This window comes from Stegostoma tigrinum, chromosome 5 (genome assembly GCF_030684315.1).
Source record: "Stegostoma tigrinum isolate sSteTig4 chromosome 5, sSteTig4.hap1, whole genome shotgun sequence".
In the NCBI taxonomy this organism is placed as follows: Eukaryota; Metazoa; Chordata; class Chondrichthyes; order Orectolobiformes; family Stegostomatidae; genus Stegostoma; species Stegostoma tigrinum.
In genome coordinates, this window is record NC_081358.1 from 74,976,342 (window position 1) to 74,996,854 (window position 20,513).

Here is a 20,513-nt window from a genome sequence, read left to right on the forward strand (position 1 = left end):
ATGAACTAACCATATTGTTGTGGGTCTGGAGTCATATGTTAACTAGACTAAGTAAGACATTAGTGAATATGAGACTACATGGGCTTTTATGACAATCCGGTAGTTCCATAATTATCATTATTAAGACAAACACTTCTTAAAATTCCTGATTTATTTTAATCAAATTTAAACTCCTCTGGCTGTCTTGGTGGGATTTGGATGCCTGTCTCGGAGTATTAGTTCAGGTATTGTAATCCAGTAACACTGATGCACAAAGATTCTTGTTAGATCAAATTATATCACTTTGTAGTTTGTCTCTGTGATGGGAAATCATCTCTACTTTTCCACCAAAGGAAAATAATTGATACTGTTTAAAAAGTAAGTATTGGCATCCGTATTCAATTCTGTACTTATTAATTAGCTTTGTTTGGGAACAAATCATATTGTCTAATGAAGCAACTTAGTTTGTAATTTATTTCAATGGAAACAATGACAGCAAATAATTGACGTGGTATACCTCACATTTAATCCATATTAAACTCCATTTGCCACCTTCCAGCCCAATTCTGCAGTTTATCCAAGTCTCCCTGCAACCTGGAACATTCTTCCACACTGTCCACCACTCCACCGACTTTAACGCCCTGCCTGCCAGTGTAGGTGACTCAGCCACTTTAGGGGCATTTAAACAGTCCTTGGATAAGCATATGGATAATGGTGGGATAGTGTAGGGCGAGGGTCTTAGATTAGTTCACAGGTCGGCGCAACATCGAGGGCCGAAAGGTCTGTTCTGTGCTGTATTGTTCTACGTTCTACGTTCTACGTTCTATTACATTGTTTTCAAATGTTAATTTTAGGTGTTTCAACTGGTGCTTCCAGAAGAAGTGAAACCTGACAGCAGTTCTGCCAAAAGATCCCAAACCACAGGACATCTGCTTGTCACCATGCCCAAGGTACAGGCATGTAGGTTCGATGGCATTTTATCTCTGGTAACTTCACTTTTATGTTAACTTTAAATGACCAAATTGTGATGTGTTGAAAATATGTTGATAATTTAGTCTCATTTGCATATCTTTATTGGGGCAATAACAGATGTATGCCTGCCGCAACACAACATCTAGCATTTGATGGGCAGAGGTTTGCTCTAATATAATTCTTTTTATTCACTCACAAGACATTGGAATCACTAGCCAGCATTTATTGCGTGCCTTTAGTTGCCCTTGAGAAGGTTGTAGTTAGCTGCCTTCTTGAACTGCTACAATCTGTTGTAAGTAGTCGCTGTATTCTCTTGGGGGAAGTTCATAGATTTTGACTCAATGACATTGAAGGAACATCGACACATTACCAAGTCAAGATAGTGAGTGGCTTATGGAACTTGCAGGTGATGGTGTTCTCATTTATCTGCTGTCCTTGTCCTACTAGATTCTAGTGGTTGTGGGTTTAGAGGATGCTGTCTTAAGATCTTTGATGAATCTCTGCAGTTCATCTAGTAGATAGTGCGCACTGCTGCTACTGAGCATCAGTGATGGGGGTAATGTAGATGTTTGTGGTTGAGGTCCCAATCATGCGGGCTGCTTTGTCCTGGGTGGTATCAAGTTTCTTGAGTTTGTTGGAACTGTACTTATCCAGGTATTACAAAGATTGAAGCTATTGTCTTTGGCACCTACATGAACTCCAATCGCTACCTACTGACTCCATTCTTGTGAGGCTGATTCAGATTGCTTGCAACTCTCAATCTCATATTTGCTGTCATAATTCACACTATATACCTGCACAGTTACCAATACTGCCTATTTTTGACCTGTATACTATTGCCTGTCTCTGCTACTACCTCAGTTCATCTGCTGCTAAACCTTCATTCATTCTTTTGGTCCCTCCAGACTTTACTATTCTAGTGTACTCCTGGCTAGGCTCCAACATGCCACATTCCGGAGACTTGATGTTATCCAAAATTTTGTTGATGTCCTTTCTTGAACCATGTCCTGTTCATCATCTATTACCTCTGTGCTCAATGATTCCCATTGGCTCCTTCCCAAGCCATGCATGATTTAAAAATTCTCATCCTTACTTTACATCCACCCCTTACTTTCACTGCAATCCCCTCCAGCCCCACAATCTTGAGACTTGTGCATTCTTCTAAATCTGTCCTCCTTGAATGTCCCCAATCTTAACTGCTCCAACATTGGCTGCTACGTCTTCAGCTGCCCAGATCCTGAGCTCTCCTTAAATCTCACTGCTTCTCAACTTCTTCACTTTTTGCTTTTATGACCAATCTCTCTCTGACCAAGCTTTTGGACAACTGCCTTAATATCTCCATATATGGTTAAGTGTCAAATGTTTCTTTAATGCACTTCTGTAAAGAGTCTTGAGATGGTTTGTTATTTTAAAGGTGCAGTATAAATTTAGTTGTTTGTTCCCCTTTGTGAATGAATTGTTAGTTCTGTTAATGGATGATAATGATATGAAAGATGATAATGAATCCTTAGAACCATCTTCTACCCCTTACCCAAAAAATGTGAATAGTGAAAAATAATTAGTTTCCATTTTGCTACAGAATTATTTTGGGACATATTTAAGCAATAATGAAGATATACTGAAACCTTTTTCTCACAACAAGTAGATTTCAGCCTAGTGTTAAGTGTATCCAGCCAGACTGTGTGACATAGGGTTAGGTTAGTATTTTCTCAATATCTGCAGACTAAGCAGCAGTGAATGAGCGATAGACTATCTGACTGGCAAAGGTGGAGCACTGGAAGCAATTAGAAATGGTGCAGGAATCCATAATTCAGGGGGAAAAGTTATCCTATACCCTGGCCTCTTGGAGGTCCATCCCAAAACCCTCAATCTCTCTGCTTGCTTCCAAAACCTCCATGGAGATATTACTTTGCCTGTAATAATTTTCCATCTTCTTAGTTTCAATATTTTCTCTCATCTTGTAATGCCTTTCTGAAGTCTCTCTGAATGTGAGGAGCTCCACAGATATGTAAAGCATAACAGTAAGAATTAATATTTTAAAATTATAGCTTTGTTAGGCTACATCTAGAACTCAATCTGCAACCTGCCCAAAGTCACATACCCATGTAACAAGGTATTTATTGTGTAATATCAAGCTAAATGTTTGTTAGAACAAATTTCTAACCCAAAAATACATAATGTGGATGAAACTGGACACAACAGGAAAATATTTTTGCCTCTTGTAATAGGACATGTTCAGCTATATTGGAGTGAATGAAGCTAAACATTGGGACAGTAATGTAATATTTAACTGTCCAGTTTCATCTTCAATAGAATTTACTTTAAGCAAAATAATTCTGCTTCACAGTCTTATTTTCCCAGCTGTTTTTTGTTTCTTTTCCTCAAATATTGTCAGTTTGACTTTGATTTTAATAGCTTGTAGTTTTTGCTTTTTGTGCATTTTTATAGTTATATTTAATCACAATTTTTAATCTGAAATATTTTATTTAGGTGCAAGCAGTGGTTAAGCCAAAACCACAGAGCACATCTAGCACTCAATCTTCAACCTGCCCAAAGTCACATACCCACATAACAAGGTATTTAATGTGTAATATCGAACTAAATGTTTCTTCTTTTTCAGTAATAACTTGCACACAGTGTCTTGGGTAAACTGTGGGACAAAGTGAGGAGGGATTCATAAGATACTGAAGTCAGATGGTTGAAGAATTCAGGAATAGGTTAAAGTGGGAACTTGACCTGGACTACTTACTGGATTATGTAGATGCACCATAGTTTTAAATGAGTGGAAGATTATGCAGGATGGATGATGTGATGCCGATCAAAAGACCAATAGAATAATCAAATGTTCGAAATGCATATACAACTACTTTGAGAAACTGGAATGTGAAACTGTTCGGACATCATACATTTGAAGAGGGATTTATCAAGTGATTTCTTGCTAACAAAAAGTTAAAGGTCAAAGAGAAGGTGTTAATCCTCCAAATCTTTTAAGTAAAGATAGCAGATGGATTTGACTGCTTAAATACAGAACAAACAAGTGTAGAAAACCCTTGGATCTGTTCTAAAGGTTGCTTGTCTACTACTTCTGAAGTAAATTGTTTCTTCACTATGCAACTAGAGCAGTGGCTGTTGGGAAGGATTTATAGGAAAGGCAGTGTTGTGTGTCTCGCCCTCTGTCAGAGAATAAGTCTTAAAGCAAACCAGGTTAAAATGTTCTTACTTTCTTGGTGAAGTAGTTTGAAATACTTGATAAAATTATCAGGATTTCCAACCCCTTTCCCATCTGAATCTGATATCTGGTGTGAAGGTTTTGCGTCATTCTGCAACTGATAGCAATCTGATTTTATCAACAGAAAATCAAAGGAACTGTGAGAAGACAACCTATTCTATCTTCATTTGAACTTGAACTACGGGAGTGGTGTGCATTTTCTGCTTATTTTTCAATCCTATAATCTCTCAACAGAACTGTGGTTTTTCACATTTTTATTCATTCATGAAGTGTGGATGACACTGGCTAGGCCATCTTTTAATCTCAATCCCTAATTGCCCAGGCAGTAGTTAAGAATTAACCACATATTGTGGTGAATCTGGAGTTCCTTATAGACCAGACCACATGCAGATTGCCTTCCCTAAAGGATATCAGTGAACCAGATGATTTTTTTAAGAACAACTGGTAGTATTTACATGATCACCAGTAGGCTAGCTTGTAGTTTTGTTTTTGGTTCACATTTCCCCACCTGCCTTGGTTGGATTCAAACCTATGTCCTTTGCAAACAAGCTTGGGATTCTGGATTACCAGCCCAGTGACATTGCTACTGTATAGGAATGAGTGTTTTAAATTAAAGGGATATTGGTTTAAGTCTGGATAGCAGCATAATAATACATTTTGTCACATTTCTTCAGAACAACTTAATCTTAAACAAGAGTCATTTTGAGTTTACTGAACAAACCTGGTAAAAGTCTGTTTTATTCTAGATAACAGTAACAATTAGAAACATTAAATAAATTGTCTACACTTTTGGTACAGTTTGTGGGTCTTGATTATTGGCTCACTCCTCCTTTAATAGTCGTAACACATGTATGAAGATGACAAATGCTTGTATATTAGCAGCAGACAGGATAATAGTTTTCAAGTACAGAAGAGGCTCCAGAATTTTTTTCCTCACAAAAAGAGACCCATAGAGCTTCTGGAAATGGGGACAACAGGACTCAAGGAGGAGAAACCACTTCTGATACCAGCAAGTAGTGAAGCAGTAGTTCACTTAGAAAGATTTTGAAGAGTGAATCTTCAAGATGATATGAACTCAGTGCATGAGAATAGATGGAAAATAATAGAATATGCTGAGCATTTTAGCTGAGAAATTTCATTATGAGGAGAGAGGGAAGAGGCTACTGAATGTGACATTTAAATCCAAGTAAGAAAGAAATCCATAAGCTCCTGACACTGTCGTAAGAAGCATTCTAGAGAGATTTGAGGAGAGTGGTGGTGATGTTAAAATAAAGAAAAGAATTTGTTCTCCAGGATGATCCTGGAGTATTAGCTGATTATAGGAGAGAAAGATGAGCCTATGATACTTGCTCATCCAACTAGTCATGCTAAAATATCCCAGTTGAATACTAAATATGGTCAACTCTTCATTTTTTGGACTTGAGGAAACAAAGATGTAAGCCGTTTGGGCAGTTGTGGGAGAGCATAATATTTGATCTGCGGACAAGGGTGTCAAACTGCTTAAAAATTGTGATGATGGATAGCCAAAAGCGAGGCAGCTGGCAATTTGAAACTATAGTTGTAAAACCTCCACAGTAGCAAACACAATCTTGATTCTATTGTTCTATTTAAAACATTTTTAGCAGCCACTCTATATACATAAACTAAATTGTTGATAACACCATCACTTTTTTTAAAAAGGTTTCTCCCTCCTTCATCTCAATGGAACAGCTAAACTTGCATGCTATTGTAGAACAAATATGGTGGCTAATATTACCAGAATGAACCTGGTTAAATTTAGGACGTGCAGTCAGGAAATAAGATCATTCCCATTAATCTCTGGATACAGAACTGGCTTAGTCATAAAGACAGAGTGTAGCAGTGGAAGGATGCTTTTCGGAATGGAGGGTTGTGACTAGTGGTGTTCCACAGGGATCAGCCCTAGGACCTCTGCTGTTCATGGTCTACATAAATAATTTGTAGGAAAATGAGGTTGGTCTAATTCGTAACTTCGCAGACAATACAAAGTTTGGTGCAGTTGCGGATAGTGAGGAGGATTGTCAGAGGATACAGCTGGATATAGATCTGTTGGAGGCCTGGGCAGGAAAATGGCAGATGGAGTTTAATCCAGGTAAATGTGAGGTAGTGCATTTTGGAAGGTCAAGTACAGGTGGAAATGATACAGTGAATGGCAGAACACTCATGAATATTGATATGCAGTGTGATCTACATGTGCAGGTCCACAGATAGATAAGGTAGTACAAAAGGCCTGTGGCATTCTTGCCTTCATTGAAAGGGGCATTGAGTATAATGATAAACATATTACATTGCAGCTTTATAGAACTTTAATTAGGCCTACCTTGGAATATTGCTACAGTTCTGGTCAGCACACTACCAGAAGAATGTGGATGCTTTGGAGAGAGTACAAAAATATTTACCAGGATATTGCCTGCATTGGGGGATTTTAGCTATGAAGAAAGGTTGGATACACTGGGTTAGTTTGCACTAAATCGCAGGAGGTTGAGGGGAAACCTGATAGAAGTTTATAAGATTGTGACTGGCATGGATAGAGTGGAGAGTATGAGGCTTTTTCCCAGGGTAGAAGGGGCAGTTACTGGAGGCCACAGGTCCAGGTGGGGAAAGTTTAAAAGGCATGTGTGACGCAAATTTTCACACCAAGTATGGTGAGTGCCTGGACCCTACTGCCAGAGGAGATGGTGGAAGCAGACACAATAGCAGCATTCAAGAAGCACCTGAATTAATATATGAACAGGAAGGGAATAGAGGGATATTTTTCCTGTAAGTGAAGACAGTTTTAGCTTAGAAGGGTAAATTGTGTTGGCGCAGGCTTGGAAGCTGAAGGGGCTGTTCCTGTGCAGTATTGTTCTTTGTTCTCTATTGTTCTCTTGTCTTGATAAGTAAAAAGAGTCATTAATTTTGCTTTTAAACTTTTTCTCCTCCTGACCCTATTTGTTGTATTTTTTTCTAAGTTTGTACACCCTCTCTTCTGGATAACATCATCAAAACAGTTGTCCTACAATGCCATCAAATTGTTTTGCTTTGTAAGCTGTGTTACACCTTTCCCAGCAACCCTCCCCTGCTCTTGCCCACAGGGTCCATATCATTCCTGTCAAACTGGTGCAAGACCACACATAGCTCTGGTCTTTCCCCCTGGATTAACATGGAAACTCATAAATAACTGAGATTAGCATCCGTTCCTTAGTGCTCCATTCTTTGTAACTTCTTTGTACAAGTAAAAAACCACTTCATTCATTACAACCATTTCACCAGTGAACACAACTACCTGATTTCTTCTTCACACCTCTATAACTTTGATTAGTTTTTATTAAGGACCATCTCTGTGAAATGAATCTGCCAGAATAAATTCCAAGCTTTTCAATCATTTCTACTATTATTTGGATTACTGTGTTTGCTGTTACTTCAAGGTATTATTATGCAGATATTTTAACCAGTCGTATTGTAGGATGCACAGTCAGATGCTCACTGCTGATCAACAAGAACACACCCAACTGCCTGAATAATTGTGGGATGAGAGGTATAAAGTTTTGTGGAAAAGTGCTGCCAATCTGGGAGACAGCAGCCTAAGCCATTAATCCAGCTCAGTAGTAATTTCTGCTGTGAGCTTCCATGTTGCTGTATCCTTGATCTGTAGGAAAATGGAGTTTCTGGCAGTAGTGACATCATAGAAACATATCTCAATGTTCCATTATATTTAGGCAAATTCTGTAGTTGTGAGCTCAACTTTATTTCTCTGTCTGGCTCCCCTGTCCTCATAGCCCTTAACTTGATCATACATCTAAAATCTATCAAACTCAGCCTTGAATAAATTTGGTTACCTTCACCTCAGGCTAATAACCATCTGAGACAAACATTTTGCCCTCATCTCCATCTTAAGAGTGGACCTCTTATTCTTAGACTAGAACTCAGAGACAAAGTTTATCCTGCAAGGAGAAACATCCTTTCAGAGTTAAGACCATTAAGACACTTTAGGAGGAGTTGATTTGAAAATAAATGTCAAGCATAAAAATATTGTTACTTAGCTAGCTTCATGGCATATATGCGAAGTTGGGGTGAAGAAAGGAATGCCATGCAAGATTTGTAATGAATGGAGTGAAACTTTCAAGAATATAGAAACAAGAAGAAATTGGAGAAGGCAATTGCAAAAGTGTGCATTACTCTAGAAATACAGGAAGGAGTCAATTACATATTTTCAATTGGTAGTGTATGATGACCTATATATATAAGGAGCAGGCTGTTGTTGTCATGATGGTCATTGCAGGATTCACAGCAGTGAAGACCCCCATTTACAAAGGACTAATTACAAGTATAGTTTCAGTATCAAACCTTCTGACCTGTGTTTCACAATTCAATATTCTTGGCTATCAATTTGAGATTCCTCCATGTGAGTGTAATAGAGAAGTAAGTTAGTTTTGTTGAAAAATAGGTTATCATTTATGGGTGCATTGTGAGACATTGTCTAATACAAAAATTAATAGAATCAAGCTTAACATTTCCAGGTATAGCACAGGCAGTAATCAGTTACTGGAACTGTTAATATTCATTTTACAGTTCATTTATATTGCTCAGCATTTCAACTGAATTAGTTTTTTAATAAAATTGCATGAATAAGAAATATACTTTCACTTTTATTTTGCTTCTACCAGCAAAATTATACTGTATCTACAATTACTGACATCAATCAGTAATCTATTAAAGGCTACTGACTCTGCCATCTATAAAATATTTTAGGAAACTACAGTCTGTGGCAATCATCTTCTATCTCCTAATTTGGCTAGAATATTAATATCAATATGGAAAGTTTTATTTCAATATTAATACTTGTTTAAAAATATAATTAATATATTGCCAATTTTCCTACTTCTGACGTAGAATTCAGTTTTATTTCTTGATTTACTGCATTGCAGTTTGAGGATATTTTAAGGAAAGTTAGTGCAACATGAAAACTATGTCATCCAAATAATAAATAACACTTGAGAGTTAAGAGACATATTTGCTGGTACAGCTGTTAAAGTTGTATAGTATTTTTGTAATGTCCTATATATTACGAGCATCCTTCTCAATTTTTTTGTTGATTAGATACTTTTCATTCTCAAAGCACCATCTTTTACAAAAGTGAAATTTTCCTTAACTCCTGCAGACTATTTCATTTTCATTTGTAATTATTAGAGTGCATTCTTTGCTCATTCCCTCTCCCCCACGTGCATCTTTAATGTCCTTGAGCAAAGGGAAGCCATATATGTTCCTAAGTGTTCCTAAAGTTATGTAAAAAAGCAGCTTGATGGTAAAAGAGAAGCCAAATCAGAGAAAGAAATGCATCAACTTATTATTTTAGTAAAACTGAAATAGATGCTAATGTCAACCGTAAATGAAAAAAGCTATTATCAGAACAGACAAATGTATATTGGAAAACAAATAAAAGCAGAAAATGCTGAAAATCTTTATCCTCTGAAGCACCATCTGTGAAGAGAGAAAAACAACGTAACGACTCAAGTGGATGACCTAATGGAAGTATTTTTATCAGATTTCACACATACTTTGCTTTTTTATCGGAGAAGGTAATACAGGAAGTTACTTTATTTCAGTCATACTTTGATCAAATCAAAGACTTTAACAACTGTAGAGTCAGTAAAGGTCTTATCAACAATAAAAAGCAAAGATTGCTGCAAAAACTTAGGATGTCCAGCAGCATCTGTGGAGAGAAAGCAGAGTTAATGTTTTGGGTTGAGTGACTCTTCTTCAGACTAATGGTTGCTAGGAAAACATTGTGTTTTTTAATACAAAGGATAGGGTTGGGGGAAAGGGTGTAAAGAGTAAAAGAAAGGTGGAGATGGAGCCCAAAGAGAGAGAAGAACGGTTGGACAGATCCCATGGCAGATTCTTGAACATTTGAGCATTTTCAAGTCATGAATTGATAGGCTTTTGGAGATAAATTACATCAATGGATATGGAGTTGGAGGCATTGAGACCAATGATCAGTGTTATAATCCTGCTGCAGATACTATTAGACAAGTCAGATCCCAGATTGAAATCTGACTTGATGGATTTCTTTTTAAAATTTAACATAGCACAGTAATCTGTCACTGAAACATAAGCACACAAGACTGCAGAGTTTGTTTTAACAATAAAACAGAAGTTTATTACAAAAAAAAAATCCAAATATAGTGCTGGATGTCTTAAAACACATAAATCACCAGGACCTAATCAGATATGCCCTAGAACTCTGTGGGAAGCTAGGGAAGTGATTGCTGAGCCCCTTGCTGAGATATTTGTAGCATTGATAGCCACAGGTGAGGTGTTGGAAGATTGGAGACCGGCTAATATGGTGCCACTATTTAAGAAAGGTGGCAAGGAAAATCCAGGGAACTATAGACTAGTGAGCCTGACAACAGTGGTGGGCAAGTTGTTGGAGGGAATCCTGAGGGACAGGATTTACATGTACTTTGAAAGACAAGGACATATTAGAGATAGTCAACATGGTTTTGTGCATGGGAAATCATGTCTCACAAACGTGATGGAAGTTTTGAAGAAGTAACAAAGAGGATTGATGAGGGTAAAGCAGTGGACATGGATCTATATGGTCCTAGTTAACATTCTCTTAAGGTTAACGTGCAGGTTTAGTTGGCAGATAGGAAAGCAAATGCAATGTTTGCTTCAATATGAGAGGACTAGAATATAAGAACGGGGATGTACTGTGAGGCTGCATAATGTGTTGGTCAGACTGCATTTGGAATATTGTGAGCAGTTTTGGGCCCCCTTTCTATGGAAGGATGTACTGCCATTAGAGGGGTCCAGTGACGCTCACAAGAATGACCCTGGGAATGAAGGGCTTGTCATATGGAGACTTTAACACAGTTCAGGAGGATGAGGGGGTTCTCACTGAAAATTACAGCATATTGAGAGGAGCATATAGTGGATGTGGAGAAGATGTTTCCACACCAGAAGAGACCAGAAGATACAAGGGCATGGTCTCAGAGTAAAGGGATGACCCTTTAGAACTGAAATGAGGAAGAATTTCTTCAGAGAATGGTGAATCTGTGTCATTGCTACTAAAGGCCAAGTCACTGAGTGTCTTTAAGACAGAGAGAGGTTTTTGATTATTAATAGGATCAAGCATTATGGGCAGTAGGCAAGAGAATGGGGTTGAGAAACTTATCAGCATGATTGAAAGGCAGAGCAGATTTGGTGGGCTAGGTAACCCAATTTCTGCTCATATATGTATTGTCATATAGGGGTGCAACACCAGGTGAGTCAGGCAAGGTGAGGTAAGTTAGGATTGTTCAATGGGACAGGTATTGGATTGGGTTTGTGGATGAGGTGTCAGATTAGACAGGAATGTCAGGTCCACCAGTGTTGGTGTGGTGGATATCAGGTCAGGCAGGGTTGAGTCAGGAGAGTTGTTGTTGAGGTGGACAAATAAATTATTGCTGAGATGCAGGTTCTGTTTCATTGCTACCCATGGATTAGAACAGGTGTTAATTCTATAACTTTTCTTAGCCAACTATTATGCTTGTCTGTTGTAATCCTTTCATAGGCAAGACTTGATCGGAGGGTTCCATAGGCTGGGTAATTTCCCTAGTGAAATTTCAACTCCCCAGCAATTCTTGTATCATTGCACCAGAATTTCCAATCCACTACTACAATTTATACTAATGCAACCTCTATCTCCCCATTGGACCCCTTCATCTTTCATAAATGGAGAGTGATTACACAACTCTACAATATAGAAGGATCTGAATATCCTGGTACAAAACTCTCAACATTAATGCAGGTACAGCAAATGGAAGTTGTTGTTTATTGCAAGGTGATTGAGTATAAATTTAGTTAAGTTTATTGCAGCTGTACAGAGCCCTGATGAGACCACCTCTGAAGTACTTTGTACAGATTTAGCCTCCTTATTTGAAAAAGAATATAATACTATTGGAAGCAGTTCACAGAATGCTCACCCAACTCCTTCCTGGGATGAGGGCATATTCGATAAAGATAAGTTAATTAGTTTGGGCCAATATCTATTTGAGCTTAGAAGAATGATAAATGATCTTAGACCATCAAACAATAAGCTGTTGGAGTAGAAGTAGGTCCATTGAGTCCACTCCATTATCCAGTGAGATCATGGCTGATCTGATAATCAATTGCACTTTCCTGTCTTTTCTTTCCATACTCCTTGATTTCCTTACTGATTAAAAATCTGTCTCTCTGTTATGAATTTGAATGATGACCCAGCTTTGACTGCTCTCTACAATAAAGAATTCCACAGATTCACTACCGTCTCAGAGAAGTTTCTTATTAAGACATACAAGATCCTGACAGACTTTATCGGTTAGATTTTGGGCAGTTCTTTCTTCTTATCAGGGAAAATAGAACTAGGGTGAAGGTGTCCTTTTTTGAGACTGGTTGAGAACAATTATTTTTCCCTCAAAAGGTAAACAATCTGGAATTCTTTTTCCTGGAAAGAAATGGAAGTTAGATCATTAAATTTATTCAAGGCTGAATTAGATATTTCATAGACCAGGAAGGTTTTTGCAGAGGAAGAGAAGCTGAGCCCATTACCAAACTATAATTCTGTCAAATGCTGGAGAAGTATCAAAGCTAAATGCTACTTTTGTATGTTACCGTGAACAAATTGAAGAGGGAACTCAGGATCCTTACTCAGAATGACTAGGATGATATTCACTTGAATAAAGGATAAATGAAGTGGCAAACATAGATGCATTCAAGGTTAAGATAGATTAGCACCCGAGGGACAATTTTATACAAGGATATGTTGATAGGGTTTGATGATGCTCATATAGTGTACAAACACTGGCATAGACAACAAGAACAGAAATTGCTGGAAAAATTCAGCAAGTTTGACAGCATTGGAGCAGAGGAAGTAGAGTTAACGTTTCAGGTCCAGTGACTCTTCTTCAGAACTGAATGGACCTGTTGCTCTAAATAGCCTGTTTCTATGCTGCATATAATAAGTTCTAAATGGAACACCAAGGAACTTTGCATTGATAGTAAGGAAATCATCACATAATTCTGGACATTTATTATTAGTTTATGGCACAATTCAGTTCCTGTCACAAAGGCTTAGCACTACAATTCATGTATTTTGAACTAAGCCAAAGAACTGTTTGTCCCACTTTGTATCAGATCATGAAAAATGAGGGAGCTAAATTTATGAAATTGAATGCTGAATTCAGCAATATTATTAAGAATACTCCATAGCATCACAAACAATTCCAATGGCACATTTATTAATTTGAATGCTGTAAAGGTGATCTTAGTGAATGCCTGAAACAGACATTGATGATACTAGTAGAGAGAAATAAGAAATGCTAGAGTAAATGCTAGGGCAAAAGGTTGATTTAGGATGTGGGTTCCACATATAAGTTCTCTGCACAGTGTTTAAGAAATAAATTTTAGGTAGAAATGATGGTAGACACTGGAGCTCTCATTTTGCAAATGATAATTGATTCTAAATCAATTATTAAAGTTGAAACTGAAATGAGTAGGTTCTTGTTAAACAGAAGTATTAAGGGTGTGGAACAAAGGCGAGTTAATGGCGATAGATCGCAGATAAGCCTGCAATTGTGTAACCTTCTGAACTTTGTCTGTTCAAGGATTGAACAGCAGATCCCTTTTCTGGAATAAACATTTTCTTGAGATAACATGACAGAAATTAAAAGCATATGCCAATTAACCATACCCAGGAAAAGAAGGAGTTGTAGTTATATAACATATTTTTAATGACTCCTTGATAACTGGCTGCCTTATGCCACATACAAGTTGCCCAGAATTTAAGGAGGTAATGGCAACGTAGGCTGTGTTTTGAACCAACAGCTAACACCAAATGTAAAAAGGAACAGAGAAGCTACATACTTGATGACTTCAAAAATCTAATCCATGTTGTGGATGAACTGCTCTAAAGGATCATTAATAATCTCACACCGCAGACTTCACAAGACAAAAAGTCCTCTAAGAATTCACCTTTGAGATTCTGCAGCAGCAGAACATTGGAGAAGCACACTGCACAATGATCAAACACTGGACATATCCAGAGACAGACTGTTGTTTGGAATCATAGTTAAATTTCACCATTAATAGGATAATAGCTAGGTTTGGCCGTGAGGCTCAGTTTGTATACTTGTATACTTGACTTATTTTGATTGATACATGCAATAAAGTTTGTCATTATTTCAGTATTTGATTGTCTGAGAGACTTCGTACTAAGTAGCCAAATTTAAGGTAACTTGGGATAATTTACAGACAATAGGCCATGATCTCATTTAATAATGGGAGAGGATGTAAAGGCAAGTGGCTTACTACTATTCCTATGTCAAGCTTCTTGAATGTGCTGATAAGTGGCCAATTGCTTGTTTTAGGATTTACACCTGAAATGAAATTATCCTGATACCAAGTGTACATGTAAAACAGTGTTCCTGAAGTAAAGTGCCATGAAAAATGGTACTTTTTTTTAATAGTCAATTTTAATTTCGAACTCTAGACAGGATTAAATATGTGACCTGTCACTGTTGCTTGGTGCTTCTGAAGCATTTCCCACTACAAACTCAGTTGATATTGTTTTCTTCCACTCCTATCTGCTTCCATGGCCTACCCCGGCAATTCACTGATACCATGCTAACCAGCCAGCCGAACTATTTCTGGTAGTGATTTCTTCTAAGGCTTTAATATTCACTAGTTCTGCCTATTTTGAAGAATGTGCTGATATACGCTTTTGCTGAGGCGATTTTGATGAATAATATTCAGGCCAAATGACACTAAGATTGTTTTATATAGAAACAGGTAGTGTAGAAAAAACTACTTGACATACCAATTTTAAATGGATGGTAGAAAACTATTGCAAGATTTTTTAATGTTGAAGCTTTAATATCAATTTTCTTATTTTGCTTTAATCTTTTATGAATTAGAACATAGAACATTACAGCACAGTACTGGCCCTTCGGCCCTCGATGTTGTGCCGACCTGTCATACCGATCTGAAGCCCATCTAACCTATACGATTCCATGTACGTCCATATGCTTATCCAATGACAACTTAAATGTACCTAAAGTTGGCGAATCTACTACCGTTGCAGGCAAAGCGTTCCATTTCCTTACCACTCTGAGTAAAGAAACTACCTCTGACATCTGTCCTATATCTTTCACCCCTCAATTTAAAGCTATGCCCCCTCGTGCTTGCCATCACCATCCTAGGAAAAAGGCTCTCCCAATCCACCCTATCTAACCCTCTGATTATTTTATATGTTTCAATTAAGTCACCTCTCAACCACCTTCTCTCTAATGAAAACAGCCTCAAGTCCCTCAGCCTTTCCTCGTAAGACCTTCCCTCCATACCAGGCAACATCCTAATAAATCTCCTCTGCACCCTTTCCAAAGCTTCCACATCCTTCTTATAATGCGGTGACCCGAACTGTACGCAATAATCCAAGTGCAGCCGCACCAGAGTATTGTACAGCTGTAGCATAACCTCTTGGTTCCGGAATTCGATCCCTCTATTAATAAAAGCTAAAACACAGTATGCCTTCTTAACAGCCCTGTCAACCTGGGTGGCAACTTTCAAGGATCTGTGTACATGGACACCGAGATCTCTCTGCTCATCTACACTACTAAGAATCTTACCATTAGCCCAGTACTTTGTGTTCCGGTTACTCCTACCAAAGTGCATTACCTCACACTTGTCTGCATTAAACTCCATTTGCCACCTCTCAGCCCAACTCTGCAGCTTATCTATGTTTCTGCAACCTACAGCATCCTTCATCACTATCCACAACTCCACCGACCTTAGTGTCATCTGCAAATTTACTAACCCATCCTTCTACACCCTCATCCAGGTCATTTATAAAAATGACAAACAGCAGTGGACCCAACACCGACCCTTGTGGTACACCAGTAGTAACTGGTCTCCAGGATGAACACTTCCCATCAACTACCACCCTCTGTCTTCTTTCAGCAAGCCAGTTTCCGATCCAAACTGTTATATCTCCCACAATTCCATTCCTCCGCATTTTATACAATAACCTACTGTGGGGATCCTTATCGAACGCCTTGCTGAAATCCATATACACCACATCAACCGGTTTACACTCATCTACCTGTTTGGTCACCTTCTCAAAGAACTTAATAAGGTTTGTGAGGCATGACCTCCCCTCACAAAACCGTGCTGACTATCCCTAATCAATTTATTCTTTTCTAGATGATTATAAATCCTAAATTAATTTGCTTAAACTATATAGCTAAAATATACCAAAGTTAATGCTCCAATATTCAGTATGATTTTCCTGGGTTTCGTGTAAAGAATATTTGTGATGTGAAAAAGCAGCAGAAACATTATAATCAATATCACTGAGAAACTGACTGCATGGAAAGTTAGTCTAAGGGTTTCGCAAAATTGGAAGATCCTTAAAAATGTCAGCTATAAGTTGTCACTCTTAATACCAACAACCAGTTCAGCACAGCATTTAACTGACTGAAGACATCAAGTGAAGTATCTATTGGAAAGTTATTAATAAACTTACGTTGTCTTCTTTAAAAAAAATCCAATTACTGATGTTCGTACTTCCACATGACACTAAATGTAAGATGATGTCCTGGGGAGATCAGGAGGCATGAGAGATTTGCCATATCTTGCATGATGCTAGTGACTGTCTATGGAAACTTATTAAACTGTAATCACGAGGAATTGGCTCTGCAAGATTTTGAAATTTCAGATCAATTTTATTTTGGTGTTAAAACAAACTATTTTTAGGCATAAATAGCATGAAATATATTAGCACAATTCTTGATTTGCCTATAATCACTCTATCTAGCGTAAGGGTAATCTACGTATTGGTAATCGAGCTTAGTAACAAGTTTTTGATACATCAATCTTCCACTTCTATTTTAATGACTGGAGTATGACAGTACTATTTTGGCTCAGGTTATGTTTCTGAAAGAACTGGGACTCGACCAATATTATGTCAGGCTAACAAAATGAAACTTCCAGGTGGTAAGTTGACACGTTAGTATTTACAAGTAGTAATGAGAGGGAAGAATTTTTATGTAATTGGTTGCCATGACTTATTGACGCTCAACTTCATGACCTTTTCAGCAGTTTGTTAATGATAAATACTACACCACTGTTCCTAACTGATGACCTTGATACCATTTAAGATAATAAGTATATGATATTGGTTTCTACATCTTATTGAGAAGAAATTTAAACCTGGATAGATACTAGCCCATTGTCTTGGTGAAGTCTTTGTAGGTTCTTCGCTTTTTCCAAGGCTCAGCCAAAGATTTCAGAGGCCTCCAAAAAAGTGGTCAGTGGATAACAGCGCTTGATCCCTCCTCCAGTTCAGGTCTGATTGTACATAATATGGAAGCACTGTACACTTGACAGACTAGGTTGAAAGAAATATGCCCAGAGAATGTGCTAAAAACTTTGCTACTATGCAGCTCTGAATATATCTTTCTTGGCTGTTCCCATGTTACATGGGATCAGCACAATTACGGTTAATCACCCTTCATATCATTCACATAGAATCCCTAACAGTGTGGAAACAGGCCGTTTGGCCCTACAAGTCCACACAGATCCTTGGAGCATCCCACCCAGACCCATCCCCTTATAACCCACCTAGCCTACACATCCATGAACACTATGGGCAATTTAGCTTGGCCAATCCACCTAACTTGCACATCTTTGGACTGTGGTAGGAAACCAGAGTACCTGGAGGAAACCCACGCAGACACAGAGAGAATGTGCAAACTCCACACAGACAGCCGCCTGAGGATGGAATTGAACCCAGGCTCCTGGTGCTGTGAAGCACTGAGCCATCATTGCCTATCAACAATAATATTTTGGATTTTGCAAGCGTCCTTCCTTCCACTAACCCTCAGCATTTATCCAGGCTGGGAATTGACACCAAAACAGCAGGGGACTTCTGGTTCAGAGGTAGAAGTGCTGTCAACTGATCCACTTGGACTCCCCTGTACCTTGTGTGTTTTGGTGTTTTTATACGTAACACTTCTTGAAAATGCAAGTGTTTTAAATCAATTTTCAGTTATAATGCATTCAAAGTGTAACATGATCCCAATGGAAGAGCTTGGAATAGTGCAGCAAAACCTACTTAATTGTATTAAACCAGTGGAGAGCTTTAAAGTGTGCAATAATCTTATTGAATGTCTTGTTTTATTACTCTATAGAACAGCTGAACACAGTGAGAAGTTAGAAGTGGATCCAAGCAAGCACCAGTGTGTTGATTTGACCAACATAGTGACAGAGCGGAAATTAATTGCTCAAGGTCCCATCAAATTCCATCAACCGAAGTTACCAGAAAGAAACAGTGATGACTTCCAGGACAATCCTGAAGTTCCACCATTGGTTGATTAAAAATAGTTTTGAATCAGGATCATATGACATATTGTAATTCCTCTACACAATTCATCTGTAAACTGAACTAAATTATTAAAAACTGTATTGTGTTTAAGCAGTAATGACCATAAATGTATCCATTACTAGAACTGTCTGGCTGTGTTGTTGTTTACTATCTACTGACAAATGCCATCATGTATTATTTAGAGAGAAACAAATTGAGTTTATTTTCTGGATATATAAAATGCAACTGGCAAACAAAATTATAGCAATTATTTGTAATAGGAGCTGGAGTAAACCATTCACCCATCAAGGCTTCTCTGCCATTCAATAAACTTGTGACCAATCTGATGTGTTTTTAATTCTGATTTCCGGCTTCAACTCCATTATAGGTCAAAAGTTGTGCATATAGTCAAACTCCGTCCCTGCTTTAGGCTTCCTTACAAGGGAACCATCCTCTGAGTATCTCTCCCATCATTCCCTCTGAATAATATACTTGTAATTAAAATCACAGAATTATTGCAGTGTGGAAGGAGACAATTTGGTTCACCATGTCTGCACTAAATGTTCTAACTTAGTGCCAATCTCCTGTCTTTTACACTATTGAAAGCACACAGCCCAGGTGCGTTTTGACCTGGCATGGCAACTGCTCTGCCCAGCACCATTAGAAACTACAGAAGGTTGTGTCCACAGCACAGACCGTCTTGGAAGCCAACCTTCTATCCATGGACTTCAAATACACGGCTCATTACCATGAAACAGTGGCGAACATCATCAAAGACCCATTGCACCCCAGTAATGTTCTCTTACAACCTCTTCCATCTAGCAGAAGATACAGAAGCTTGAACAGATGCACCAGCAGGTTCAGGAACAGCACCTTCCTGGCCGTTACTAGACTGATGAATAATCTAGCAATATTAGCACTATTTGAAGTTAATGTTGATATTGCCTGGTATATGCCCTGTGCGACATAACCTGTATGCCTCTGCCTGAGTTAATTTTTTCACCCTATGATCTGTATGTCCTTGCTTTCTCTAATCTGCCTGGACTGCTTGTAAACAAAGCTTTTCACTGTACTTAGGTACACATGACTAAATCAAATCAAACCAAATAGCCCTGCACATTATGTAGAAATCATCTAATGTCCTCTTGAATGCCTCACTTCCAACTGATTTCATACACTTTCAAACTGTGCATTCAATGCCATAACTAATTAAGTGAAATAATGTTTTTCTCACTAGCTTCTTTTACAACACCCTTAACCTGTGCTCTCTACATCTTGGTCTTTTTTACAAGCAGGAACAGTTGCTCCATATCCAGAGTCCAGACCACTCGTGATTTTGAAAGTTTCTATCAAATCTCCTCTTAAGTTTTCTGTCCAAGTAAAACAGCCCCAATTTATCAAATCTTTTCTCATAACAGAAGTGTCTCATCCCTAGAATGATTTTTTTTGCACTCACTCCAATTCTTCCTTCCTGAAATGTAGTACCCAGAACTGTAAACTCTAGCTGAGGTCTAGCCAATTTATTACAGAATTCTTCATAACTTCCCTACGCTTGTACTTTATGCCCCAATTAGTTAACACTAGAAAAAGTTATACTGTATTAACAGCTTTCTCTACCTGCCCTGCCATCTTTAATGATGTGTTCAAAAACATCTAGTTTTTCTTCTCTTGTGCATCCTGAAGTATATCCTTTAGTTTATACTGTTTCTGTTTTTTGTACCAAAGTGCTTTGCCTCACATTACTTTGTATTGAACTTCGTCTGCCACCTATTGATGTCTTTTTTAAGTTCTAGACTGACCTCAGTGTTTACAATTCACCTGTTTTGTGTTTTCCACAATCTTAAATTGTCCCCTATGTGCTAAGATCTCAATAATTTATATGTATCAGGAAAAGCAAGCATCTTAATACCAACTTGTGAATAACTCTAGTGCAAACTTTCTTCCAGCTCAAAAAAA

At 38.0% G+C, this 20,513-nt stretch overlaps 1 protein-coding gene across 3 annotated transcripts in view; it reads left to right on the top strand.

Annotated features, from left to right (window-relative positions):
• The window catches only part of dnaaf11 (dynein axonemal assembly factor 11), an 89,302-nt gene extending 70,412 nt beyond the window's left edge, over positions 1–18,890 (top strand). For all 3 annotated transcript variants that reach the window (XM_048528702.2, XM_048528704.2, XM_048528703.2), the window contains exons 10-12: positions 834–965; positions 3,442–3,527; positions 18,385–18,890. In XM_048528702.2, the coding sequence (XP_048384659.1) occupies positions 834–965; positions 3,442–3,527; positions 18,385–18,571 (405 nt within the window). In that variant the 3' untranslated portion in view covers positions 18,572–18,890. The remainder of the gene's footprint in view (positions 1–833; positions 966–3,441; positions 3,528–18,384) is intronic.
• The last annotated feature ends 1,623 nt before the right edge of the window (positions 18,891–20,513 follow it).